Here is a 25,117-nt window from a genome sequence, read left to right on the forward strand (position 1 = left end):
GCGGGACCGGCGCGCGGAGGCGGGGCCACGCCGAGGCCCGGGGGATTGTGGGATTGGGTGCCGCCCGGAAGCTGGGGATTCCGGGTTCTGCGCGGTAGTAGGGGTCGTGCAGGGACAAGCTTTGGGCCCCGGCATGGCACCGTCCCTTGGGGGTCCTGCCAGCCGCTGATAGCGGACCGATTACATTCCCTCTTCCTCCGTTATTGGCAGACATCCATCTTCGCGGGAGGAAAAGCAGGATCAATTACAGTGATTGACTTTCTAGTGTATTCCTGGCATAATCTCCGTTTGATCGTGATATATTTTCGTTTTTATATATGGTTGTATTCAGTTTGCGAAATTTTTTTTTTTTTTTAATTTTTGGCTGTGTTGGGTCTTTGTTGCTGCGCGCGGGGGCTACTCTTCGTCCCGGTGCGCGGGCTTCTCATTGCGATGGCTTCTCCTTGCGGAGCACGGGCTCTAGGCGCGCGGGCTCAGTAGTTGTGGCGCACGGGCTTAGTTGCTCTGCAGCATGTGGGATCTTCCCGGACCGGGGCTCGAACCCGTGTCCCCTGCATTGGCAGGCGTATTCTTAACTTCTGCGCCACCAGGGGAGTCCCGGTTTGTGAAAGTTTTGTTTAGAATTTTTGCATCTCAGTCTATGAGGAATATTGGTCTGTAGTTTTCTTTCCTCATGATGTCTTTGTCTGGAGTTGGGTAGTATTGGCTTCAGAGGATTGGGGAAAGTATTCTTTCCTTATGAATTTTCTGGAAGAGTTTGTAAAACTAGTACTACTTCTAAGACCCTGCACAGCCTAAATTAATTAATTAATTAATTAATTAATTTAAAAAAGAACATCTGGGCCTGAAATTTTCTTTCTGGGAAGGTTTTTCAATTACAAATTTAGTTCCTGTAATAGAAACATGGCTATTCAGGTTGTCATTTTCTTCTTGGGCTACTTTTGGTAGTTTGTGTCTTTTAAGGAATTAGTCCATTTCTTCTAAATTGTTGAGTTAATTGTTATAAAGTTGTTCATAATATTCCCTTATTATCCTTTTACTAAATGTAGAATCTGTCGGGGTGTCAGCTCTCTCGTCTCTGATATTGGTAATTTGCGTTCTCCTTTTGTCTTGCCAGAGGTTTGTCAGTTTTACTGACCTTTTTTTTAAAAAAATAAATTTATTTATTTATTTTTGGCTGAGTTGGGTCTTTGTTGCTGCGCACAGGCTTTCTCTAGTTGTGGCGAGCGGGGGCTACCCTTCGTTGCGGTGCGCAGGCTTCTCACTGCAGTGGCTTCTCTTGTTGCGGAGCATGGGCTCTAGGTGCGTGGGCTTCAGTAGTTGTGGCTCGCGGGCTCTAGAATGCAGGCTCAGTAGTTGTGGCGCACAGGCTTAGTTGCTCCGCGGCATGTGGGATCTTCCCGGGCTAGGGCTTGAACCCGTGTCCCCTGCGTTGGCAGGCGGATTCTTAACCACTGTGCCACCACGGAAGCCCTTATTGGTCTTCTTAAAGAACCACCTTTTGGATTCATTTCTTTATTGTTTTTTTCAAGTTTATTGATTTCTACTTTGACCTTACTGTTTCCTTTCTTCTGCTTACTTTGAGTTTAATTTGCTGTTCTTTTTCTAGTTTCTTGAGGTAGAAGCTGAGGTCATTGATTTGAGACCTTTCTTCTTTTCTAATACAGGGGTTTCCCCCCACTTATTACCTGACTCATGGGTTATTTGTTATGTACTTTACTTTTACATAGGTTATAAGCCCCTTAATAGATTGATACTATTTTTGTTTCACACTAAGGGCTAGGACGAAGCCTCTAGGGGCAGTGATGCCCAGAAGAGCCACTTACAGGGAAAAATACGCCCCTGAAGTCAGGAGGTCATAAGGTCCAAGAGCCGGGATTTGCCCCGCCTGAGACCCATAGCCTCAATCCCAATCTAAACTTTCCTGAAAGTCCCATGGAAATTGAGGAAGAGGATGGATGAGTCCAAGCACGTGCCACCTCTCCAAGGCAACCACATGCTCGGGACACACAGATCCCGGCCAGGCCGTAAGAGTTGAAAATTCCTCAAGGTATGGAATTAGAATATTGTGGATAACCTAGGGAAATGATGCCCTCTGGTGGGTACTTTTGACTGAGACAAAAACGTGCACCTTCAGGGCCCACTGGCGTGAGCAGAGGACTAATGAGCAGGCCCGTGCTTTGACTGGATCAAGGAAGTGTTTACAGTAATCACCAGCTAGGGAGCCTTAAATATGCCCACGGTGAGTTAAAAGATCCAAAGTGTTGGGAAGTGATTTCAAAGTTAAAGGTACAAGAACTGTACAAAGAACCCCCATATAGCCTTGACCCAGAGACCTCAGTCAAATTCCCAGGTCACCCCAGTAATGACCTTTGTCTCACCTCTTGTGTCCTTCAGGTGGGAACAGCTCTTCATGCCCTTGACACAGACCACCAGCCAGCTATTGTGTAGCATGTTCCTCGATTTGCATTTGTCTGGTTGTCTCCTGATTAGATTCAGGTTGTGCATTTTTGGCATGAATGCTCTGGAGGAAATCCTGGGTTCTTTTCATCCTGTCTGATCAGGTGGCACAATGTCAGTTTGTCTCAGCGCGGGAGAGGCTTATTTTGATGACTTAATTAAGGTCGAGTGGCCCAAGCTTCTTCCCTGTCAGGTTACTCTTTTTCTTTTTGTATTTAATAAGTATTTTATGGGGGGATACTTTGAGGCTATGTTAGCACTCCATTCCTCATCCACCTTTCACTCCCTAGTTTTTGCATGTATTGTTTTTTTCTCTGAATTAGTTATTACCGTGATGGTTACCAAATGGCTATTTTCTAATTTTATCATTTATTGTAGGGAAAAAAGCTTTCTCTTTACCTATTTATGTCAATGAAGTCTCATGGATTCCTAGTTTATTCAAAGAAATATAATACTTTACTGTCATTATTTTGATCCTCAGTTTGGTCAGTGGAAGCCCCTTTAAGGAGGCTCCCATGTGTTTTTATTTATTTATTTATTTTTAAAATTTATTTATTTATTTATTTTTGGCTGCATTGGGTCTTTGTTGCTGTGCACGAGCTTTCTCTAGTTGTGGTGAGCAGGGGCTACTCTTTGTTGCGGTGTGCAGCCTTCTCATTGCGGTGGCTTCTCTTGTTGCGGAACACGGGCTCTAGGCACACAGGCTTCAGTAGTTGTGGGACGTGGGCTCAGTAGTTGTGGCTTGCGGGCTCTAGAGCTCAGGCTCAGTAGTTGTGGCGCATGGGCTTAGTGGCTCCGCGGCATGTGGGATCTTCCCAGACCAGGGCTGGAACCTGTGTTCCTTGTATTGGCAGAAAGATTCTTAACCACTGTGCCACCAGGGAAGCCCTTCTGTGGTTTTTCTTTTTTTAATTTTATTTTTATTTATTTTTGGCTGCATTGGGTCTTCGTTGCTGCGCGCGGGCTTTCTCTAGTTGTGGCGAGCGGGGGCTACTCTTTGTTGTGGTGCATGGGTTTCTCATTGTGGTGGCTTCTCTTGTTGCAGAGCATGGGCTCTAGGCACGCGGGCTTCAGTAGTTGTGGCACGTGGGCTCAGTAGTTGTGGCTTGTGGGCTCTAGAGCGCAGGCTCAGTAGTTGTGGTGCACAGGCTTAGCTGCAACGCGGCATGTGGGATCTTCCGGGACCAGGGCTCAAACCCGTGTCCCCTGCATTGGCAGGCGGATTCTTAACCACGGCGCCACCAGGGAAGTCCCTTCTGTGTGTTTTTAAAAATAGCTTTATTTGAAACCAAACAGGACCCTGCAGGGCCTTCCTGGGGACAGACACCCCCTCCCACCGCCACATCCCCCACCTCTTGTTTGTAGAAGAGCTTTAGCCTCCTAGGCCGTCCCTGAGTTCCAAAGAGCAAATTGAATCAGAGAAGTGGGAAAACGTAGCAAAAACGGGAGAGCAGTCTAGACAAAGTAATAATAGTTTATCCATAAAACAAAGTCAAGGACCTTTAGTTCTACTTGAAGGCTACAGATAATATCCTGAGCCATATCCTTGAGTGATTTTGCAGATACTAAAGCCCCCAGCAGGTGGAAGAAGTTAACTGCATGCTGACCACCAGCACTTAGACCCCAGAAAACTGATAATTGAGATTTCCGAAATACCTAGTACCCTGTTACCTCACCATCAACCAACCAGAGAACTGTGCACGAGATGATCACGAAACCAATGACCCTCTCCCTCGCACTGTCTTTAAAAGCCATTCCCTGAAAGCCACTGGGGAGTTCAGGTCTTTTGAATATGAGCTGCCAGTTCTTCTTGATTGGCGCCTGCAATAAACGCTGTATCCTCCTTCACTACAGCCCGGTGTCAGCAGATTGGCTTCGCTGTGCATCAGGCGAGCAGACCCAGGTTCCGTTTGGTAACATATTGAGATATAATCCACATACAGTACAGATCATCCATTTAAGTTCAGTGGTTTCTGGTGTGTTACATTAACTGTTGTAAATGGTTGTAAAATACATGTAACAAAATTGACCATTTTTTTGGCTGCGCTGCGCAGCTTGTGGGATCTTAGTTCCCCAACCAGGGATTGAACCCTTGCCCTCGGCAGTGAGAGCGCCAAGTCCTAACCACTGGACCAACAGGGAATTCCCCCATTTAATTATTTTTAAGTGTATAATTAGTGGCATTAATCACACCCACAACACTCTGCCAGCATGCCCACTGTGTATTTCCAAAACATTTTCACCCCCTGCAGCAGAAACTCTAACCTCTCAACCCCCCCGCAGTGACCTCATGGCTATTTTCTGTCTCTACAAAGCTGCCTGTTACAGGTTCTTCAGTGGTTACTCTTATGAGGCTATAATACAGTGTCAGAATGAAATTGTGTGTGTAGATCCGTGCCTCTTTTTTTTTTTTAAGATTTATTATTTAATTATTTTATTTATTTTTGGCTGCATCGGGTCTTAGTTGCAGCACGCGGGCCCTTTTATCGTGGCACACGGGCTGTTCGTTGTGGTGTGCTGGCTTCTCTCTAGTTGTGGCATGTGGGTTTTCTCTAGTTGTGGCACGCAGGCTCCAGGGTGCACGGGCTCTGTAGTTTGCGGCACGCGGGCTCTAGTTGAGGCGCGCGAGCTCAGTAGTTGTGGTGCACGGGCTTAGCTGCCCTGCGGCATGTGGGATCTTAGTTCCCTGACCAGGGGTCAAACCCACGTTCCCCGCATTGTAAGGCGGATTCTTTACCACTGGACCACCAGGGAAGTCCTTCCATGCCTCTTTATCCCCTGTGTAGATTCGTGTAACCAATATCACAGTCAAAGTAGAGAATAGTTTCATCACCACAAAGATCTCCCTCCTGCTCTGCCTTCTCCTGCCCATCCTTAACTCCAGGCAACCACTAATCTGTTCTTCACCTCTATAATTTTGTCACCTCAAGAATGTTATTTAAATGGAATGTTTTGAGATTGGCTTTTTTCACTCAGCATAATTATCTGGAGATTCATCCAGGTTGTTGTGTTAATAATTTATTTTTATTGCTGAGAAGTATTCCATGGTGTGTCTGTGCCACAGTTTGATTAGCCATTCACCTGTTGAAGGACCTTTGTGTCATTGCCAGTTTGGGGCTGTTACAAATAAAGCTGCTATAAACATTGGTGCATAGTATGGTTTTGTGTGGACATAAGTCCTCATTTCTCTGGGATAAATGCCCAGCAGTATGATTGCTGAGTCCTGGTTTTCAAGAAATTGCCAAATTGCTTTCCAGTGTCTGGACCATTTACATTCCCGCCAGCATCGTACACAGATCCAGTTGCTCCACATCTTCTCCAGCATTTGGTGGCGTCACTTTTTAAATTTGAGCCACTCTTAATTTACACTGCCTAATGGATGGTGATGTGAGCATCTTCTCATGTGCTCATTTGCCATCTTCATCTCCTCTTGGGTGAAATGTCTGTTTTGTTTCTTTTGCCTGTTGTCTAATGAGATTGTTTGGTTTTTACAGTTAATTTTGAGAGTTGCCTATATATTCTGGGTATGTGTCCTTTGTGGATATGTCATCTGCAGATATTTTTCTCCCAGTCTGTATGTAGATTGTCTTTTCATCTTATTAACAAGGCCTTTCCTTAAAATTTGATAAAGTCCAATTTATTGATTTGTTTTCTTTTACATATGGTGCCTTGGGCGTTATGTCTAAGACTCTTCTTCGTCAATTGCTAGGTCCAAAGGATTTATGTTTTCTTCCTAAATTTTTATAATTTTACATTTACATGTATGATCTGCTTTGAGTTTTGTCTTTAATTTTATGGTGTCCTTTGCCATAAAATTTTTTTTTAAATCAGCAAATATATGTCTTTTCTGAGTTTTCTAAGTTAATTATTTTTCTAAATTACCTTCTGATATATTTATAGTTTTATTTTCTACATTCCAATCTTCAACTCATCTGAAAATTACTCTCATAAATGATGTGAGGAAGGGTTCCGGCTTTGTTTTCTATCTACCTATGCTGTGCTCAGCACTGTTCCTAAGTGCTTTAGATATAACAATTCACTTAATCCTCACAGCAGTCCTGTGAGGTATCATAGCGTTATTATCCACATTTCATAGATTGGAAACTGAGGCTTAGAGAACTTAGATAACTTGCTTAATGTCACACAGTCAGGAAGTGGAAAAATATATATATTTATGTTTGCTATATATATATTTGGTATTTCAACATCTATAGTGGAAATCCCATTCTAGCTTTTTGTACACTTAATTGGGTTGTGTGATTTTTTTTTATTGTTATTAATTTGTAGAACTTCTTTATATATTTTGGAGATAAGCCATTTTTAGTTACATGTATTTCAAATATGTTCTCCCACTCTGTGGCCTGACTTTTTACTCTCTTAATGGTATATTTTGATTAATATATTTCCTAATTTTAAAATAGTTATATATTAATATGTATTAATAAATATATTAGTGTTTTCCTTTATGATTAGTGGGGATTTTGACCTGTTTAAACTTTTGCCCTACTTTCTCATGTTTGTATGTTAGTGTTTTTTTTTGGCCGCACCGCATGGCTTGCGGAATCTTAGTTCCCCAACCAGGGATCGAACCTGAACCCTCGGCAGTAAAAGCGTGGAGTCCTAACCACTGGACTGCCAGGGAATTCCCATGTCTGTATTTTTTAAAGCATTTATTGCTTCTGTAATTCGAAACATAGAAACACCAGTAGGTGCAGACTACTACGGGCCTCACGGTCCTTGTTTTAGCAGGTGCAGTTCCTTTTATAAAAATGTCAAGTCTTTCAGTTATCTGGACCTGGCACTTCTGGCCCTCCTTGGCCTAGGAAAGAGCTGACCACGCAGCAGCCCTGTAACAAGAGCCCCTGCACAGGTTAGGGGCTGTGGGAAAGGTGTGGGAGACCAATTTTAACCACAAAGCCATTGAGCAGAAATGTCTAAAGTCAGAGGCTGAAAATACAGGAAAGAAATCGCTGCTCAGGCAACCCAGCAGCAGGCTATAGAAAGCTAGAACAGGCCCGTCACAAAAGCCTTCCTAATAGCCAGCGCGCACGTGGGCTCCACGTGTGGTTGGGTCAGTGCCCTTTGAGGTCATGGCAGTTCAGAAGAAGGCCGAGGCCCCGAGACCCTGTGCTTCACAGACAAGGTCAATCTCCCGGTGACTTTTAGGTTGAAAGGTCCAAAGAACACTGCCCCTTTACTGCTTCTTGGATAAAGCACACGGGGCCTCTTCATTAATTTTTCTCCTTTCCAGCCTAAAGGTAGCAAAGCTCCGTCGGACTCCTGGTTTCACCTGCATCAAATGACTGCAAGTTCTCCCACACACACCTGCGACCACCCAGACCCTCCCCTCTCCCCGGCCCACCCGTTAGTCTCCCCCTCCCCTCCTGACCCCAGTAATTAACTGAGCACCGTGGCTGAGTGCCTGAGCAGGGCCACGCCCATGCGGCGGGTTCCCTCTCTGGGCAGACAGGCCCTCCCCCACCGAGAACACTGCCCCACCACGTGCTGACCCGAGCCCAGACCCTGTCCCATCCCAGACCCCACCGGTCCCCCAGCTCCTGCCTCACACATGCAGCTGGCCACCAGCAGGTTCGTGACACACCAGCCAGACCCCCCCCCCTGCCCACATCAGTGGCCCCCAAAGGTGAAGGTGGCATCCAGTGTGCTGGCCGTGGCCTCTGGACTTTATTCCAGCCCTGGGCCTTGGCTGGGGTGAACAGCCGGCTGGAGAGCCATGTCCTGACTCCATGCTGGAGGGAAGAGGGGGAGGCAGGGTCAGGCCAGGGTCACCAGCCAGGTCAGCTGTAGCTGTCAGGGTCCGTGTCATCTGGCAGAAAATAGCGTTGCAGGGCAGGCTGCAGGAGCTGCGGGGACAGCGGATGGGCAGGCCTGGGCCAGTCTGGGGGGAAAGGCTGCAGTTCCACCCGGGGCAGTGGCAGCTTCAGCATCCGGATGGCGCCATCCAGGGTGCGGCCCGCCCAGAGCCGGGACAGCATTCGGCCTGGGGGCCAGCAGTATAGTGAGACCTTGGGGTGGGGTGAATGCTCCGCGGGAACTGGGGTGGGGTGGACGTCAGGGTCCGATTTCTACCCCTGCCCCTACTCACCCCTCAGTTTCATTGGAGACCTCTGGACCTTGGCCTCCTGAAGCCGGAGGATGGAGTAGTGCCTGGAGGGTAAGGAGGCAGGTTTGGCTGAGCCCACGCCTCAGCTGTTCCACACAGGCTCTGCCCCAGCCTCTTCCAGGGACCCGTGGCGTGCTCACCGGGGTTCCCGGGGCTGTGGCACCACCATGCTGGGCCTCCGTGGGGGCGGGCAAGGGGGCAGGGTCTTGGGCTCCTCCTGCAGGGGGCCCTGCTGCCGAGCCCGCTGCTTCTCGCAGAAGAAGTTGAGTGCGTCGATGGGCCCCAGGTCCAGCATTTTTGACTGTGACCAGTTCGTCTGCTCCAGAGGCAGCAGCTCATCAGGCAGTGCGGCTGGCGCGGAGGATCGCAAGTGGGCCTCAGGCAAGGGGCAGAAGTGCGTCAGTGTTTCAGACAGTGCACGTCGGGTCCGCCCAAAGCGCATCTGTGCGAGCGTCTGCTGGGCCTGTGACTCCAGGGCGGCCGAGTCCGGCTCTCCGGGTGAGACCACCGGTGAGGGCGTCCGGGAGATGCTTGAGGGCATCACAGAGATATGAACAGTTGCCCCAGAGACCATGGAAATCTGCGACAGGGCCTCCTTCGAAGGAGGGTGAAGTGCTGAGGTCTCTGAGACCTCGGGCAGCATCTCTGACAACTTGGCTACCGGCGGCGGCACAGTTTCCATCTGCTGGGGAGTTGGCCAGTGGAGGCCGGAGAGGTGCTGCCCTTGGCTCCAAGCCTGAGACCCCACCCCAGACTCCCTCCTGGGGAGGCGCAGGAAGATCCCAGGAGATGGGGAAGGGGTGAGAGATGGGGGAGGATGGAAGAGGCGCAGAGCCAGAGCGGGGCAAGGAGACTGCTGGCCTCACCTGGCTCTCCGCTCTGCACTTGGGAAAAGCCTGGGGAGAAGGCGAGAGGCTCTGCGGGCAGGTGGCCCGCCCCCGCCCCGCCCCGCCCCGCCCCCACTCCCGCGCCCGCCCGCCCAGACCTTCAGCTGCCAGATCATTTCCTCCAGCTTCTGGCAGCAGCGCTTGCGCAGTGCGGCCTTGGAGTCGAGGTCCGGGCCCTGGACCCAGGTCATCATCTCCTTGAACAGGAAGCCCTGCGGGTCCTGAAGGCCGAGTCCATCCAGCAGCTTCCTGAGCTCCGGCCTGGGACAGGTGTGGGAGGCTCCTGGGCGGCCTCCCCGGCAGCAGCGGGGAGGGGGGAGGGGAAGGGAGCAGGACTCACCGGCAGGAGGCTGGCGAGTAAAGGAAGTAGCACAGGAGCTCCAGCACCACCTCGCGGGACTCCAGGGAGCAGGCCAGGAGCAGCTGCAGCGCCAGCATCACAAACCGCTTCTGCATCCCGTCCTGAGCGCAGGGGGAGCGACACTGCGGCCCGAGGCCTGGGGCGGGGCGGGGCCGCTCGCGGGACTAGGGGCTCACCTGGAGGCTGGGGGGCCGGTCCAGGTTGAGCAAGCGCAGGAGGATGCCCTGCAGCCGGCTACAGAGGTCTCTGCTGACGTCGGGCAGCAGCCTCAGCAGCGCGTGCAGAATGTGCACGCGGTCTGCCCAAGAGGCCTCGTCCAGCAGGTCCATGAACAGCAAGGCCAGGCCCTCCACCGTGCCCACCTCGGGGTATGCCTGCAGGGATCTGGTGCTGAGGCCTGGCCCCCTGCGCCGCACCCGGGCGCTCCAGCCTCCCCCTCCCATACCTGAGCCTGTGCTTCCAAAACTCCCCCGAACCTGCAGAGTGAAGATGGGGAAGAGCTTTTTGAACCAGTTCTGGCCGACGAAAAAATGCAGGAACCTAGGCAGATGCCCGTAGCGCTCTTCCCAGAGCGAGTGCCCATAGTGGAACTGGGGGCAGTGAAGACCGGTCTCGGCCCTGGCGGTGTCCTCGCGGGAGCCCATGGGCTTCGGGATGAGACACTCGGGGCTCTAGGGGCAGCGGCAGCAGCTGCAGACCCTGCCCTCCCCACGCAGCTCCTGCGCCGCTGCCCAGCCCAGCCCCGGACGCCCACCTGCGCCTCCTGCTCCTCGGACTCCAGCAGCTGGTCAGAGAGCTGCCTGTGGGGGCCCAGCGAATCCGAGGCCCCGTCCAGATCCTCCTCCCCCTCCTCTCCCAACGACTGGATCAGCTTCTCCCGCCGCTTGGCGCGCTGCCGCGGCAGCCACAGGTCGTCCTGGCTCCCGCCTGGCTGCGAAGTGGAGAGCGAGGCCGTGGCCACGGGCGCGGCTTGGAGCCGGCCCCGCCCCCCGCAGACCCCGCCCAGCCCCGCCCCGCCCCGCCCCTTGCCTTGCTCTCGCAGCGGCGCCCGAGCGGGCCTAGGGCTCCGAGGCCGCTGACCTCCACAGGCTGCCACATCTGCTGCAGCACCACGGAGTTGGGCACGCAGCCCGGGAAGCGGATGGGCCGCTGCCAGTACTGCAGGTGGAGCACAGCGGGGCAGGTTGAGGGCCTGGACTCCACCTGCCCCAGAGACCACGCTGGCAGGGCACCCCGGCCACCAGCCCAGCTCTGCCCGCCCGATGTCCAAGAGCTGAGTTGGGCTCACACGCCCTGCCCACGACACACAGACAAGAAGAGAGAATCTCTAGAAATCAGGCCGAAGGGCAGGCAGTGAGTGTGGCATCAGCTGTGGTAACTGAGGAGGGAAATCTGGGTAACAGCTGGCCTTTGGGGAGCCCTGACACCCACATGGTCTCCACAGGACTCAGCCCCCGGTCCTGGAGCAGAGACGCTGATAAGAAGGGGGCAGTAGGAGGGACTTCCCTGGCGGTCCACTGGTTAGGACTCCGTGCTTTCGCTGCTGGCCGGGGTTCAATCCCCGGTCGGGGAGCTAAGATTCCACAAGCCGCACAGCGCGGCCAAAAAAAAAAAAGGGGGGACAATAGGAGCTCGAGGGGGGCTATTGGTGGCTTGGGTAGATGGAGTAGCAGCTGGAAGGCTCCGTTACCCACCTGGGAAGGTAAGAGTGCCAGATGTGTGGGGAGAAGGGGCTGGGCCTGTCTGGGCATCTGGAGGGGGAGAGAGTGGGAAGGCTGGCTCGCACTGACTCTGCTCCCCTCACGGGAGGGGACTCTGGTCTCCCAAAGTTCACAGAGGCCCCAGCCTCCCAACCCTTGCGCCAGGGAGCGGCTGCGGGAGCGAGCGCTGGCAGAGGCTCTGGCTTTGCCTGGCTCCTGCTCTGAAGTCCCTGGCCCTCTGGCAGCCAGTTCCCAGGGAGCGAGGGGTCAGGGCACACAGAGAGCAGCCGCAGCAAAACTGGGCCCAGGGGTGAGGGGCGCAGGTGGGCCTGGCCCTTGGGCCAGAGTTGGGCACAAAGGCTTACAGCAAAGGGAAGGTGGGGTGCATAAGAAGGGCCCCCCCGGGGAGGGAAGGGCCTCAGGACAGCGAGGGGCTCTCACCTTATAGGGTTGAACAGCGGCAGGGAAGAAGCCCCTGAGGTTGGAGGAACGCTCCTGGGGCCGCCTCTTCAGCAGCAGGGGGATCTGGGGATGGGACAGGGCTCAGAGCCAAGTTTGGACTCCAGTGTCCCTGCAGTAATGCCTTCGGGCGGCAGCCTCCACCCGCCTGGGCCCCTCACCCTGCGCTGCAGGTGGGAGGACAGTGGATCCGGGGCCACAAGCTTCTCCCCATGGAGCCGCTCCAACTGCAGCTGCAGGTGCAAACTAAGGCCCAGTTCGTGGCTCGGGGAGGAGCGGGCCAGCAGCTGGGGTGGAAGGAGGAGTCAGGGGGTGGGGCAGGAACCATGAGGTGAAGGCAGAGGGGTGGGAGTGGTGGTAAGCCTCACCTGGGATGCTCTGCTGGGCAACCTCCGGTGGGTGGTGGGGGGAGGCAAGGGGACTCGGAGAGGGCGGGCAAAGCGCTGGCCCAGGGTCCCAAGGTCCTGTGGTGGCGAAGCTTCAATGCCCCCGAAATCGGGGACATCTGTGGGCAGGGCGCACACGCCCCAGGTCTGTCTCTCCACCGTCAGGGCCTCGGTGCTCCGCCGCTGGGACTCTCCTCCGGAATGCTTGCCCTGGCAGGGAGGGCAGGGCAGACGGGCAGTGTCAGCGGCCCCGGGTGGAGGGAGGGACTGGGGAGGCCCCACACTCACCAGCAGACCAGGACCGTAAATCAGACGGAGGTAGTTGTCAAAGGCCTCCTGGCACTGCCGCCAGGAGGGTGGGGGCCGGGCGGCAGGGCCCACCAGCCCCAGTTTCAGCTGCTGAAGGTCTTGGTCCCGGGCAATGAAGGCTTCCAAGTCCTGGGGTGAGGGTCAGGGGTCAGCGCATTCTTCCTTGAGCCTTGCTGCGTGCCCCTAGACAAGCACAGGGATCCCAGGCCTGCCCCAGGGACTGAAGGGGAAGGGCCTGAGCCGGGGTCGGGGGGCAGGGCTGGGGCACTGCAGTGGAGAGGGGGTCAGGAGCCACCCCACCTTCTCCACCACTGGCTGCTGAGGTGTGGCCGCCTGGCGATGGATGAAGGACGAGGCTGCGCTGCAGACAGGGAGGGACACGGGTGGGACGCTGGGTGGCATTACCAGTGGGACAGGGCAGAGGCTGAGACAGGGACCCAGGGGTGGTGGCCAGGCCCCTGGTGGGGAACCACGAACAGCCAGGAGTGGGAAGGCCGGGACTGGGACGGGCTTGCGGTGGGTGGCCAAGGGGCCTGGGAGCGCTCGGCCAGGCCCTGACCCAGGGGAGCCAGGCCGGGGCCTCCGGGACGGCTCGGCTGGGCCTGCCGGCAGACCTGAGGCTGGCCACCCCACGCAGGCTGGCGAGCCTCTGCAGCTGGGCTGAGGTCAGCGACTCCTGGCTGGTCAGCGGCAGTGCAGGGGCATCCACCACGTCAGGGGCATCCTGGCACAGCTTCTGAGCAGGGGAAGGGAGCCTGGAGCCCTGGCCTCGGCGGCTTGTCTGCCCACCACAGCCCCACCCCGCCTACCTGTGCTCAGTGCACACCTTAATCAGGTAAGACGTGGGCAGGTAGAGCCTGTGGGCCACCAGGCAGAGGCAGGAGCCCAGGGCCAGCGCCAGGTCCCCACTGTTACTACAGAAGCTCAGGGCCTGAGGGGCACCGTTCAGCTGCAGGAGCCTGGAGAGTTGTTCAGACCGACAGTCCGGCCCTGCTCCTCGGAACAGAACACGGAGGCAGCAGCAGAGGCAAGCCCCCACCGCTCCCCTACCCCCAGCCCACCGCAGCAGGCGGTTCTCCGCGGCCCAGATGCAGATAGTGCCGTCCAGGCTGGAGCAGGCGTGCAGCTTGAGCGTGGGACAGCAGCACAGGCCTGGGGGGCGAGGACTCAGGGTCAGGGGCCAGAGCCATCTGGTGGCCCGGACTTCACCTCTGCCCTGCGCGCTCACCGGTGATGTGGTCCGTGGGGTCGTCCTGGGGCCGGTGATCAAAGCGTGGGCTGTTGCCCAGGCCAAACTGCACCAAGCCATAGGTGGCGCTGTTCCGGTCCTCGAAGCCCACGGTGATGCGATTCCCGAGGGCGCAGAGCACCACCGCCGGGTGGCAGCAGGAGAAGGTGCGCAGGAGGCTCAGGCTCTCCTCGGCATACGGGAAGACGCGCCACATCTTCACGGTCAAGTCTGCCCCTGTGGGGGCGGGAGCCACGGTGGGGCCTTTGGGGAGGGAAGGGGTTCCCAGGCCGGCCGTGGAGGGAGAGGTACCCACCCGAGGACACGATGCTGTTCCAGGTGGACGCAATGGCGGTGACGGGGCCTGGGCCGTGCGCCTCCGTACGGAAGACCGTCTTCGAGGAGCACAACTCGAGTACGGACAGAGTGCCATCAGTGTGCCCCACCACGAGCAGGTACCTATGGGTGACCACAGCCTGTTGGTGTGGGCTCGGCCGCCTTGCCCAGCCCTGGCTGGCTCCGGCACCAACCGGTTCTTGTCCTTCCAGGCCCAGGCCACGTCACTGCGGCACAGCTCGCCCTTGTACTGGCGCACTATCTCCCAGGTGGCGAACGCACTACCGGGGTCCGTGAGGTGGCTGTAGAGGTGCAGGCAGCAGGGCCGGGGCGCCGGGGGCGGCGGCGGGCACAGGCGGTGCAGCACGCGCATGGGGCAGCATGCTGCGTTGGCGCAGAGCAGGTGCCCGGCGCGCGTCAGCAGCCACAGCACCTCGCGGGGCAGGCAGTAGGCCACGGCGGCCGCGCAGTCCTCGGGCTCCAGCAGAAGCACGCTCACGGTGCGTCCGCCGGAGACCGACACCAGGTAGACCGAGCCGTCGGCGCAGGCGCACACGAGGCGCGTGGGCAGCTGCGCTTGCGGGGCCGTGGGCGAGGGCAGCGCCGGCGCCACCTGCAGGTGGAGCACCGGCGCCGACAGCTGGGCCAATGGCGAATAGAGCTCCCGCATGCGCCACAGCTCCACGCTGTGGGCGCGCAAGGAGAGCAAGGGCCAGCCGGGGCCGGCGGGAGCCAGCAGATGGCTCACGGTCTCCGACGGCATGCTCGGGCCCCAGCGGCTCAGCGCCACCTCACCCACCTGTGCCGCTGCCTGCAGGTCCCACGTGCGCAGCGTCCCGTCTTGCGAGGCCGACAGCACAAGGGCAGTGTTCGGGAGAACGGCCACCGCAGTCACCGGGCCTGCGGGAGGGGCGCGGGTCACTCCTGCACACCAGGGACTGAGGGAAGGGGAGCCGTCGGTCAGGGTCATGACCAGGGCGGAGAAGCTTGGCCAGGAGCCCGTGGAGATCCTGTGCCCGGAGCTCTCGAAGGCAGGGCTGTGCCCAGGGTGAGGGGAGACCAGGCCTCAATAGCCACCGTGGCACGGCGCACCTGTGTGTCCCACGAACACCATCCGGATCTGCCAGTCAGCCTCCCACACCTTCACCGTGCTGTCCCGGGAAGCTGTCACCATGGCCCCCACCTCTCTACAGTACGCCAGGTCGGAGATGGTGCTGAGGGGTGAGAGGGAGGCCCGTGGACTCAGGACTGCAGTGTGTATGTGCGTGTGTGTGTGTGTGTGTGTGTGTGTGTGCACGCGCCGGCACCCCTGCCACGACCGGATTTCTGTCGCGGACTTACCTCATGATTCTCCCCTCTCCCACCAGCCCCTGGGCCCCTCCTCACGTTTTGTGCAGATCCTGACGCACATCTGTGAGAGCCCAGGTGTGCAGATCAAAGGTGAGCACGGCCGAGCCGTAGGCTGCGCAGCAGCGTGGGACGTGAGGGGGATGCCGAGGCCCCAGAGCCAGGCGCGCAAGCGCACCCGAGAGGCTTGGCGGCAGCCGCAGAGGGGACCCATGGGGAACCAGGCAGCGACCCCCTGCACGGAACTTCCAGAGCGCCAGGCTTCCGCCCGCCTCCGCCACCAGCAGCAGCCCGGGGTCGGGCACCGGCAGGCAGCAGACTGGCTCGTGGCCCGGCACCCTGCGCTCCACTGGCTTACTCTGCCACAGCAGGCTGAGGTCGGACCTTAGGATGGCCAGCCCCGCTGGGCCCCAGCCCACAAAGCGGCCCACAGTGCCCAGCTCGCCCAGCACTGCCACCAGCCCTGTAAGCGCGACCGGAGCCAGCAGCTTCTCTTGCGCCCAGCCATCCTCTCTGCGCACGTGCAGGCGGCCCGCACCGTCCAGCACCACGAAGCGTCTGCCCACGGGGTCCTGTGCCACCGAACACAGCCCGGCTGCCACCTCCAGGCGGCGCAGCGGCTCTAGCCCGTGCGTCAAGCGCGCCACGCGCAGCTCAGCTCTCTTTTCCTGCGGACCGGGACCAGCGGTTGGGGCGGGGGAAGGGGTTGTAGGCAGCACCCACCTAGGGGAGCCAAGAGGATCCGGGCTGGGGTCCTGCAGGGGACCCCTAGGGGAAGAGCCAGGCCGGAAAGAGGCCTTGAGACAGATGCCATGGGCAAGCCGCACCTTTTCCACAAAAGTCTGGAGGCCTGTACGCAGGAGCAGCCACAGCTGGCGGGCACGGGTGCTCGGGGTCACGTTCTGCCACCGAGAGTTGCCGGTAAAAAGCCGTGGGGCCGGCTCCTTAAACGATGACTCTGCGAACCGGCAGCGGAAGCCCTGTCACTGTGGCCTTGGGCCCCTAACCCTGGAGGTCATGGGCAGCCAAGGCCCCTCCTGAGGGCCCTGCCAGGTTAGGGGACTGCCCGGGGAGTGCTGCATTCCCAGAGGACAGAACCAGCAGCTTGAGTGAGGCCTGCGGCCAAGCGGGCCGTCTGGGGGTCGAGGCCCGGCCACCTCACCATCCTCTTCGTTGAGCAGTCCCGGGTCCGGGACGTCGTAGATGTCGGCATCATACAGGTCCAGGTCTGGAATCAGGTGGTCGCCTTCTACGGTAAAGGGGTTGCTTGCATCCAACACTTCTGGCTCCATTTCAGGAGCTGCGGGGTCCAGGCGGCTCAACAGCCCGCTAGGACCGTTGCTAGGATACCGGACGCAACAGGCCCCGCCCGACGCAGGCCCCGCCCCCGACGCAGGCCCCCGCCCTCACACCTCGTGAGCCTCGGTCCACACTGAGTCACAGAAACTTTTATTGGAAGCAAACCAGCTGCAGCAAAGTGACACTCAGTGCACGCTGCCCGATGGGCAAGGTGGGGAGTACAGGTGGGCGGATGACCCCTGGGGACCGCCTGCTGGGTCTCCGGCCCTTTGGGCTGGAGTGTGCAGGTCCAGGCCTGACCCTGCACAAAATACAAAAATAAACTCTGTGGTCCAGCTGTCCCTGCCCGTGTCAGTTCGTTTGGGCGGGGCAGTGGCTCTTCCCACCAGGCCCTGTGCCGTTGCTGTCCAGTCCAGCCACAGCGTGGGCAGCGGGAGTCTGTGGGGCTGAGGGGACATCCACAGGCTACAGCCAAAGGGCTAGGCAGGTGTGGCCTGGAGTGGCGCTGGTGCTGTGGCAGCGCCAGGATCTGGCCAGCAGCTGTGGAGGCCCTGGGGCCCCTCAGGTGGGCAGGTCCAGGCACTGTTTGAAGCTGGGTGAAGCTAGGGCCTCTGTTCCGCCTCTTCACATACAGATCACCGGGACCCTGGGCAAAGGGTGGCACATGGTGAGTTCTGAGGAGCCCACACTCAGGAGACCAGGGAGAGGGGGCCCCACCCTGCCCTGCACACCCCAGGCTCCAGGGAGGGAGGCCGCTGCAACCGTCACACACCTGTCCTCTTCCATGGTGCTGGTCTCCTCGGGGCCGCCCTCGCGGCCTCCACCTCCACTCTCTTCCTCCTCCTCCTCCTCCTCTTCCCCGAGCTCCATGTCCAGCTCATTGCCTGCCTCCGAGGGAGTGTAGGTGGATCCACTGGGGGTGGGAGGGACCAGTCTTAAAACCGCCTACCCCCAGCCTGCTGCTAACCCCAGGGAGGGTGTCCGGGGAGAACAAAGTTAGGAATGGGGTGGGCCAAGCTGGGGAAACGGTATGTGGGCCAAACAGGGAGGTAAAGGAAGGGAGGTGGACAGGTGCCAGCCAACCTGATAGAGCGGCAGCTGAAAAACACAATCCGTTTCAGCCGCTTGTTGTAGAAGAAGTAGTTGAAGGACCAGAGGCTGCCATCTTCCCCAAAGGGGTCTGAGTCCAAGTCTGGGTTATAGCTGGGGAGTGCGGGGCGAGATGTGGTGTGAGGTCCCAAGTGCCACACAGACCCAGGACCCACCTGCAGGGATGCCAGCTCACCTGTAGATGTCGCACTCAGCCAAGCAGATCTCCTCATCCACGGCGTTCCACAGCTGCGGCTTCAGGGCCTTGAAGTCCTCGCGGACAGCCGAGAACAGACTGCAGTTGACTGCGTTCACCACCTAGGATGGTCACAGTCAGGGCTGACTAGGACCCAGGACAGCAGGCGTGAACTGGGCCGAGCCCCAGTAAGTTAGGGAGGACACTGGGGATGGTTGTGGGCCTGCAGGTCCCTTCCCCGACCCGACCCTCACCCAGCTGAGGCTGGGCTCCCGGCTGAACTCGTGGCTCCGGGCTGTGCTGAAGTCATAGTCCGGCCGGAAGGACTCGTTGAGCGTGGCAATCAGGTAGAAGAGGGTCTTGCGGCTGCACTTGTCGCTGAGAGGGCCCTCATCCTCGCCGCCTTGGCTCTTACTCAGTCTGCACAGAGAGAAGCGTCAGCCTGGCACTGCCCCGCTTGCCAGTCCACAGTGGGCAGGCCCTGCCCGGCTCACCTGCTGGGGCTGAGGCCCGAGGTCTGGGGTGGGGACAGTGCCTCCAGGACATGTGGCTGGCCCTCCTGGCAGAACTGCTTGAACATGTGCTTGTCGTCGCCCGCCATCTTACACGAGTAGCTCTCAATCCTAGAGACGCAGGCAGGACCATGAAGATGCCACCCGCCTCAGGCTCAACCCAGAGACAGGGCAGAGTGACCTCTGAGACGCCAGCCCCAGAGCCCCGGCCTCACCTGCCAATGATGTGGGCATCTCCTGTCTCCACGGTCAGCTGCGAGTTGATGGCCTCGAAGCTGGAGTTCTCCAACAGCTTCATGTCCTCGGGGAGGAGGTCCTGTGCTCCGAAGGGCTAGTGCTGCCTGAGGATGGAGGTCAGTCCATGGGTGCCTGGCCCTTGGGGCTCCACCTTCAGCCCTCCTCCCAGTAAGTGGCGCCGCTGTAAACAACCTGGGTCCCTCCTGCAGCCTGCTCCCAGGCCTTGAGCACTGGCGGGAGAGGTGATGAGAGCGGCATGTCCAGGCCCCAGATCAGCCACACCTCTTGCACCTCACAGGAGTTCTTGGGCCAGGCTGGGGGACCCACCGGGGATCCTGCTAACCCCGGGGCTGCTGGGTTAGTCTCTCCCTCAACACCCCCCGTCCCGACACAAGAGCCCTACCCACCAAGGGGGGCCCCGTGAGCCCGCGCAGGGACGTGACTCCTGTAGTGCCCCTCCGGCCGGGATCCTCAGCCCGGCTAAGAACCCGCACCCAGTTAGGAACCAGGGAACCCGGGGCTCGGCCCTGCCGTCACCTGGACGCGGCGCTCTTTCCTGTTCTACAGGCTGCTTTCTAGTGAGCTCCTCCGTTTTTCTCCGAAAGTACGACAGGGAGCGGAGGGAGGCCCCGCGACCCCCGAAGGGCCTGTCAACCGGGCAGCTAGGGCGCTGCAGCGTCCGCCGAGTCTAAGGGGAACCCCAGCCAAGCCGCGCGAACTACAAGTCCCAGGAAGCCGTGCGCCTTGGGAGGCGCGCGTGCGCTCCAGCGCGAAGCCTGCTGGGGGTTGTAGTTCTGGAGGGCCCGAGTCGGCGCCGGGCACAGGGCGTACACCTACCTACCTGCTTACTCTGCGCTCAATCGGGCCGGGCCGGACCAGGCAGGGTCAGGTCGATTGGCGTCGGTGCGGGTGAGAAGGCAGTGCAGGCCCCGGGCAGCGCGGAAGCCTCAGGACCGCAGTGCGGCGCCGCGGCCTCCGCTCGGGCCGCACTGTATCCGGGGAAAGAAGCTCCGCAGCGACGTCCCGTTACTCCCGGCCCCGCCGGCCCATCCGGGCTGCCACCGCGACATAGCCTCGCCCGTGCACGGCGCCCGACTATCGCGACCGACCTGCCCGCCGACCGCCACAGAAGGCCCGAGCAAGCGAGCAAACGACCTCTACCTCCCCGGGCCGGACAACAACAAGCGTCCGCCAGGTCCGGCCCCACGCGTCTGAATGGCCCGCTCCAGCCGCCGGGACCGGGAGCTCGCAGAGCAATTGGGGACAGTACCCGCCGCTCAGTCCTGTCTTCCACTCCTACTGGCTGTGGCGCCTGTCCGTCATCTTCTCGGCCGTGCGAACCCGCCTTCCTCCCTGGCGCTCATTGGTCGCGGCCCCTCGCCGGCTCCGCCCCGGGTGCTGTCCGGGTTCCCCGGAGGGAGTAGCGGACTATCGAGGTGTGGGCTGGAGGGGGTAACAGAGTGTTCGGTGGGCGGCGAGAGGCGGGCGGCGGCCCAGAAGGAGCCTGGGGGCGCGTCCGGCTCCCGCCGGACGCGGGGGTCGACAAGGGCCGCTGGGCTGCAGCTCCCACCCGAGCCTCTAGGGCCTTCCAGTCGTGGCCGGTGCTTCAGTCCCTGACGCTTTGCCCAGAGTACAGGCCTCCAAGCCCAGCCTCGCCCGCCGGAGTCCGAAGACCCTCTGGCCATGTCCATCGTGGGCGAAGCGGGAGGGTCAGACGGCTCCAACGCTAGGGCGGCGTCCGGAACCCCAGGCTCGCGGCTCCAGTTTCCGGCCGGTGGAGGCGCTCAGCGGCCCGAGGCCACGGAAGCGGGCTCGTGGGGCCGGGCCGGGACCGGATCGGAGATGGCCCCGCCGGCGGGCGGCGCGGCTGCGGCCTCGGACTCCGGCTCGGCCGCGGTGCTCCTGGCCGTGCACGCCGCGGTGAGGCCGCTGGGCGCGGGGCCGGACGCAGAGGCGCAGCTGCGGAGGCTGCAGCTGAGTGCGGACCCCGAGCGACCAGGGCGCTTCCGGCTGGAGCTGCTTGGCGCGGGGCCCGGGGCGGTGAGTGGGGGCGGCGGGGGCGCGCGGCCTGGCCGCTGAACCCGAGGCCATGCCCTTCCATTCGCCAGCTGCGTGCTCTTGAGCAGTTACCTTTTCTTTGCTTCTGTTTCCTCGTGTGTAAAATGGGGATAATGCTGGTACCTCCCTTCGTAGGACTAGTGTGAGGGTTTCATAAGGTAATACGTGTAAAGGGCTTAGGACAGTGTAAGTGGTCTACAAATGTTACCTCGTGTTCCTTTGATCTTCATGCAGCATGTGCTGGGGGGAGGCACTGAGCCCGGACTCTCCCCTTCCTCAGATCAGTTTGGAGTGGCCCCTGGAGTCCGTCTCCTACACCGTCCGAGGCCCCAGCCAGCATGAGCTGCAGCCTCCACCGGGAGGGCCTGGGACTCTCAGCCTGCACTTCGCCAACCCTCAGGAAGCTCAGCGGTGGGCAGCCCTGGTCCGAGGTGCCACCGTGGAAGGACAGAATGGTCAGTGCCCTGGCGTGAAGGTTCACTGTGACTGGGGCAGTGTTAGTTCTGCGAGAGAACAGGGGTAGCCCCACCCCCCAGGTCTGGATGGGGGGAGTAGTGGGGAAAGCTGAGCCCACCTTACCCACTGCTGGGGTTCTGGGAGGACTCCCAGGAGGGAGGAAGTAGAGAAAAGGAACAGAGACCGAAGAGCTGGAGCCTGGAGTGCCAGACAAGTGTGGAGGGGCAGAGCACGCAGGCCCTCAGGACCTGGGTGAGAAGACGGACTCTGTGGAAAGCTATGGGAAGGTATTCAGTGCGAGAGTGACAGGCTCAGATTAGAGCTACTGAAGACTGGTTGAGACCTGCATTCGTGTGGGTGGTGCAGATAGGGCCGGAGAGAGGAAGGATGTTTCCAGAGATGCTTAAGAGATGGAATTGGCTGATTTCCTTGAGGTTTAAATGGAAGAGTGAGTGGTTGAGACAGAAAGCTGCAAGGAACAGACACTGGGGAGCTCCCAGATAGAGGGCCTTTTTGGGAGGGCATAGAGGTGGTCAAGTTCTTAAACATGTGGGAGTGAAGGGAGGGAGGTGGATCTGGACTGGAGCTGGGGCTCTAAAGAGGTAAAGGTTGGGGGTAGAAAAGGTCAACCAAGGTCACCAGGAGAGAGAAGTGGGAAGAGAAGAGGGTCTGGAAGGCAGACACACACAGTGCATCAGGGAGAGTCCACAGATGCATCAGAACAGCTGTCAGAGGGATGAGAAGAAAACCACACACTGAGATGGAAGAGAGGTCCAGACAACAGCATCTGCAGAGAAAGAAAGGCCTTTTTCTTTCGTTCATTGGTTTGTCCGTTGGTTCACCAAATGTGTGTTCAGCACCTGTAGTAAGCACTCTTTTAAGGTCTTAGAGATTTAGCATGAATAAAACTTTAAATCTCTGCTCTCTTGGAGCTGGCATTTCCAGAGAAGAGAGACGTATAAAATAAGTAAAATAAATTCTGTGAGATGGTGGAAAGGATGGGAGCGCTGGAAGGGAAGGGTTTGCAATTTAAAATAGGGTGGCAGGGAAATCCTCATTAAGGTGACCCTTGAGTGAAATTTAAAGATCATGGGGTGAATGATGTGGCCTGGGAGCAGCAGGTACAAAAGCCCCAAGGCAAGAGTATGCATGCCTTGAGTATGCCTCTGTGGAGGAGGGGCACGGGTGGGACTGGTCAGCAGAAGGGACCAAAAGGACTCCAGAGCCCAAGGAAGAGCCAAGTGCAGCTCTGAGTGGAGTCAGCCGGGACCTCTGGGGTTTGCAAGGGCCAAGGCTGGGGAAAAGGCCTGGCTTGAAGTGTGGCCAAGGTGGGGCCCAGGCAGGGGCTGAGGTGAGGAGGGAGGAGACGAAGGTACCGGAAACCTGAGGTCAGAGAGCAGAGGCCTGGGTGAGTACTCAGCTGGGGGCTAGATCTCAGGAGACCACCAGCCCACCCCACATCTTCCCTCCTAGGCAGTGACAGCCAGACCCCAGCCCTAGGCTCAGAAACGTGCCCTGTTTCCCCGCCCAGTCTCCTTGAAGTGCCTGCAACCAAGGCCCCCCAGCCCAAGGTGGATCTTCCTTGGCGCCCTGGAGACTTGATGGAGAAAGGTAAAGGCAGGGGGCTGGAGGGGCTGGGGGGGCAGCCCGCGGGGGGCTGTGACGGCCCTCTCTCCCCTGCAGAGGACCTAGCAGGGCACCTGACCCGGGCCATAGAGAGTGGGGATGAGAAGCGGGCAGCCCAAGCAGCAGCCATCCTGGCCCAGCATCACGTGGCCCTCAGCATCCAGCTCCAGGAGGCCTGCTTCCCTCCTGGCCCCATCAGGTAAGGCCTGGGACTTCTGTCTCTCCCTGACCTCCCAGACCTCTCCGGTCCCCGGTCCTTACCGCTGACCTACATTCTGGCCCAGGCTGCAGGTTACAGTTGAAGACGCTGCATCCTCCGCCCACGTCTCGCTGCCAGCCCACCCCCACTCCACCATCGCGGCCCTCCAGGAGCAGGTGAGCACGGGGTCTGGGGACCCTGCTGGGGGGACCTGGGTGACATTCCGACACTCTGGTCCCAGGTATTCTCGGAGTTTGGCTTCCCGCCGGCTGTGCAGCGCTGGGTCATCGGGAGGTGCCTGTGTGTCCCCGAATACAGCCTTGCTTTCTATGGGGTCCGGCGGGATGGGGACCCTGCTTTCCTCTACCTGCTCTCAGCCCCTCGAGAGGCCCCAGGTCAGTCCTTGATTGCAGTGGGATGAGGACGGTGGGGTGCAGCCTGACATGGTCCTGAGTCTCATCCCCTCTATGGCAGGACGCAATCCTCAGCGCCCCCAGAAGATGGATGGGGAACTAGGCCGCCTGTTTCCTCAGTCACTGGGGCTGCCCCAAGCCCCTCAGCCAGCTGGCTCCAGCCTGCCCAACCCCCTTCAGGTGGGCAAGGGACTGGGCAGGGAGGGCTTAGGAGGCTGTGGGCATCGAAGGAATGGGTAAGCAGTGACTGTGTCCTCACCTCCCCAGCCCGGCTGGCCCTGCCCTTCCTGCACCTTCATCAATGCCCCAAGCCGACCCGGCTGTGAGATGTGCAGCACCCAGAGGCCCTGTGCTTGGGACCCCCTTCCCACAGCCTCCACCCAGCAGCTACCAAAGGTACCAGGGGCAGAGGCAGAGGCAGGGGAGGGGATGGGGGCAGGGGGGCAAAACAAGCAGAGCGACCCGTCTTCTCCCCCTGCCCCCAGGTCACAAGAAGAGAGGATGGCCCTTCTCTTCCAGGCCCAAGGCCCCCGGACCTCCTCCTGAGCCTCTCAGGGAGCCTCCGCTGACTGACCGCTCGCTGGGGACAAAGCCGGGGTTGCTGGGGAGGGGCTGTGAGCTGGAGTCATTAAATACACTTGTGAGCCAGCTGGGTGCCCCTTCACTGTGCCCTTGTGCAGACTGGGCTGCTGGCAGAATGGAGAGCAGGGCACAGCCCCACTCAGATGAAACTTGGCAGAGAGGCAGGGGTGGCGGCTCCCCAGCTGGGCCCAGCTGGCTACTGAAGAGCATACTTGGGACGCAAGTCCCCTGAAATCTCCCAGGCCCCAAGGGTGCTTAGGACACCCCCTGCCTGCTGACCACTGGGCTGGGCCCTCTGAGCCCCACCCAGCCCTCAGCTGACTGGTCCTCGTTTTCCAACCAGAGCCTTTCAGGTACACACCCTCCCTCTGCCTTTCTCCTCTCTGCTCTTGCCCTCCCCACGCTGGTCCCCACTCCTCTGGGCTATTCCCGCCAGGCTGCCTCTTACATTCCCTGCTTGGGAACAAAAACAGCTCAAGATAAGAGCCCTGAGCCAGGGCCCAGGGCTACTACTAAGAAAACACGGCCATGGGCCTCCTGCCACTGACAGGTCCACGGCTGTGTGAGCCTGGCCACTGTCTGGCCGTGTGGCCTGAACCCACTCCCAGCCGCCCTGTAGACTGCGAGGAGGTACCGTCCCCTCACAAAGACCGTGACCCTTGAGTCAACAGCGCCTCCAGCTGCCCAGCCAAGAGACCAGAAGCACCTTCCGGGTGGCCTCCGCCTACCTCTCTGCTTCCTTGGAGAGGTTGAGCGCTGCCCCTCCTCTCCCGGCCACCGCCCAGCCCTGCCTGCCCCTGAGCCCCAGGAACAGCTCCTGCAGCTCCTACTTTAGGCCAGCCTCTCCCTGGTT

The 25,117-nt window shown here is 58.9% G+C and overlaps 3 protein-coding genes and 1 long non-coding RNA gene across 6 annotated transcripts; 2 read left to right on the forward strand and 2 right to left on the reverse strand.

Annotated features, from left to right (window-relative positions):
- Window positions 1-6: 6 nt before the first annotated feature.
- LOC309614972 lies at window positions 7-6,287 on the forward strand. The gene is made up of 2 exons (XR_014236481.1): window positions 7-249; window positions 1,778-6,287. It is a non-coding gene; the product is annotated as an uncharacterized lncRNA (long non-coding RNA).
- Window positions 6,288-7,115: 828 nt separating this feature from the next.
- On the reverse strand, window positions 7,116-16,889 carry WDR97 (WD repeat domain 97; the record flags this gene model as incomplete). The annotated part of the gene is made up of 24 exons (XM_082363201.1): window positions 7,116-8,461; window positions 8,567-8,628; window positions 8,725-9,266; window positions 9,570-9,732; window positions 9,812-9,933; window positions 10,009-10,206; window positions 10,309-10,503; window positions 10,587-10,763; window positions 10,862-11,115; window positions 11,181-11,583; window positions 11,974-12,057; window positions 12,153-12,278; window positions 12,360-12,815; window positions 12,987-13,047; window positions 13,301-13,422; window positions 13,513-13,645; window positions 13,748-13,838; window positions 13,915-14,151; window positions 14,231-14,373; window positions 14,445-15,150; window positions 15,343-15,464; window positions 15,637-16,265; window positions 16,425-16,555; window positions 16,760-16,889. The coding sequence occupies 24 exons, from the start codon at window positions 16,887-16,889 to the stop codon at window positions 8,259-8,261; spliced, it is 5,490 nt and encodes a 1,829-aa protein (XP_082219327.1). The 3' UTR covers window positions 7,116-8,258.
- A 136-nt stretch (window positions 16,890-17,025) lies between these two features.
- MAF1 (MAF1 homolog, negative regulator of RNA polymerase III) lies at window positions 17,026-20,148 on the reverse strand. 3 transcript variants are annotated; one of them, XM_082363967.1, is made up of 8 exons: window positions 19,772-20,148; window positions 18,909-19,034; window positions 18,676-18,804; window positions 18,436-18,601; window positions 18,182-18,303; window positions 17,980-17,994; window positions 17,669-17,809; window positions 17,026-17,542 (listed from the first exon to the last, which is right to left on the reverse strand). In XM_082363967.1, exons 2-8 carry the CDS (start codon window positions 18,989-18,991, stop codon window positions 17,521-17,523), a joined length of 678 nt encoding a protein of 225 aa, XP_082220093.1. In that variant the 5' UTR covers window positions 18,992-19,034; window positions 19,772-20,148; the 3' UTR covers window positions 17,026-17,520. The 3 variants fall into 3 exon arrangements, with proteins under 3 accessions (XP_082220093.1, XP_082220092.1, XP_082220094.1); XM_082363966.1 differs by having other exon boundaries at window positions 17,980-18,099; window positions 19,772-20,145; XM_082363968.1 differs by lacking the exon at window positions 17,980-17,994 and having other exon boundaries at window positions 19,772-20,147.
- Window positions 20,149-20,372: 224 nt separating this feature from the next.
- SHARPIN (SHANK associated RH domain interactor) lies at window positions 20,373-24,330 on the forward strand. The gene is made up of 9 exons (XM_082363959.1): window positions 20,373-20,970; window positions 21,269-21,443; window positions 22,918-23,055; window positions 23,128-23,269; window positions 23,355-23,445; window positions 23,511-23,664; window positions 23,744-23,862; window positions 23,950-24,078; window positions 24,168-24,330. The coding sequence occupies exons 1-9, from the start codon at window positions 20,614-20,616 to the stop codon at window positions 24,249-24,251; spliced, it is 1,389 nt and encodes a 462-aa protein (XP_082220085.1). The 5' UTR covers window positions 20,373-20,613; the 3' UTR covers window positions 24,252-24,330.
- Window positions 24,331-25,117: the final 787 nt, after the last annotated feature.

The sequence above is a fragment of the Balaenoptera borealis genome, assembly GCF_965194805.1.
Source record: "Balaenoptera borealis genome assembly, chromosome: 17".
Lineage (NCBI taxonomy): Eukaryota > Metazoa > Chordata > Mammalia > Artiodactyla > Balaenopteridae > Balaenoptera > Balaenoptera borealis.

Coding starts and splice junctions, on each gene's coding strand:
- MAF1 (XM_082363966.1), bottom strand. CDS start 18,991: ATGAAGCTGTTGGAGAACTCCAGCTTCGAGGCCATCAACTCGCAGCTG. Junction 18,602..18,675: donor TCGGGCCTCAGCCCCAGCAG/GTGAGCCGGGCA, acceptor CTCTCTGTGCAG/ACTGAGTAAGAGCCAAGGCG. Junction 17,810..17,979: donor TTCAGCTGCCGCTCTATCAG/GTTGGCTGGCAC, acceptor TCCCACCCCCAG/TGGATCCACCTACACTCCCT.
- SHARPIN (XM_082363959.1), top strand. CDS start 20,614: ATGTCCATCGTGGGCGAAGCGGGAGGGTCAGACGGCTCCAACGCTAGG. Junction 23,665..23,743: donor AGCCCCTCGAGAGGCCCCAG/GTCAGTCCTTGA, acceptor CCTCTATGGCAG/GACGCAATCCTCAGCGCCCC. Junction 23,863..23,949: donor GCCTGCCCAACCCCCTTCAG/GTGGGCAAGGGA, acceptor TCACCTCCCCAG/CCCGGCTGGCCCTGCCCTTC.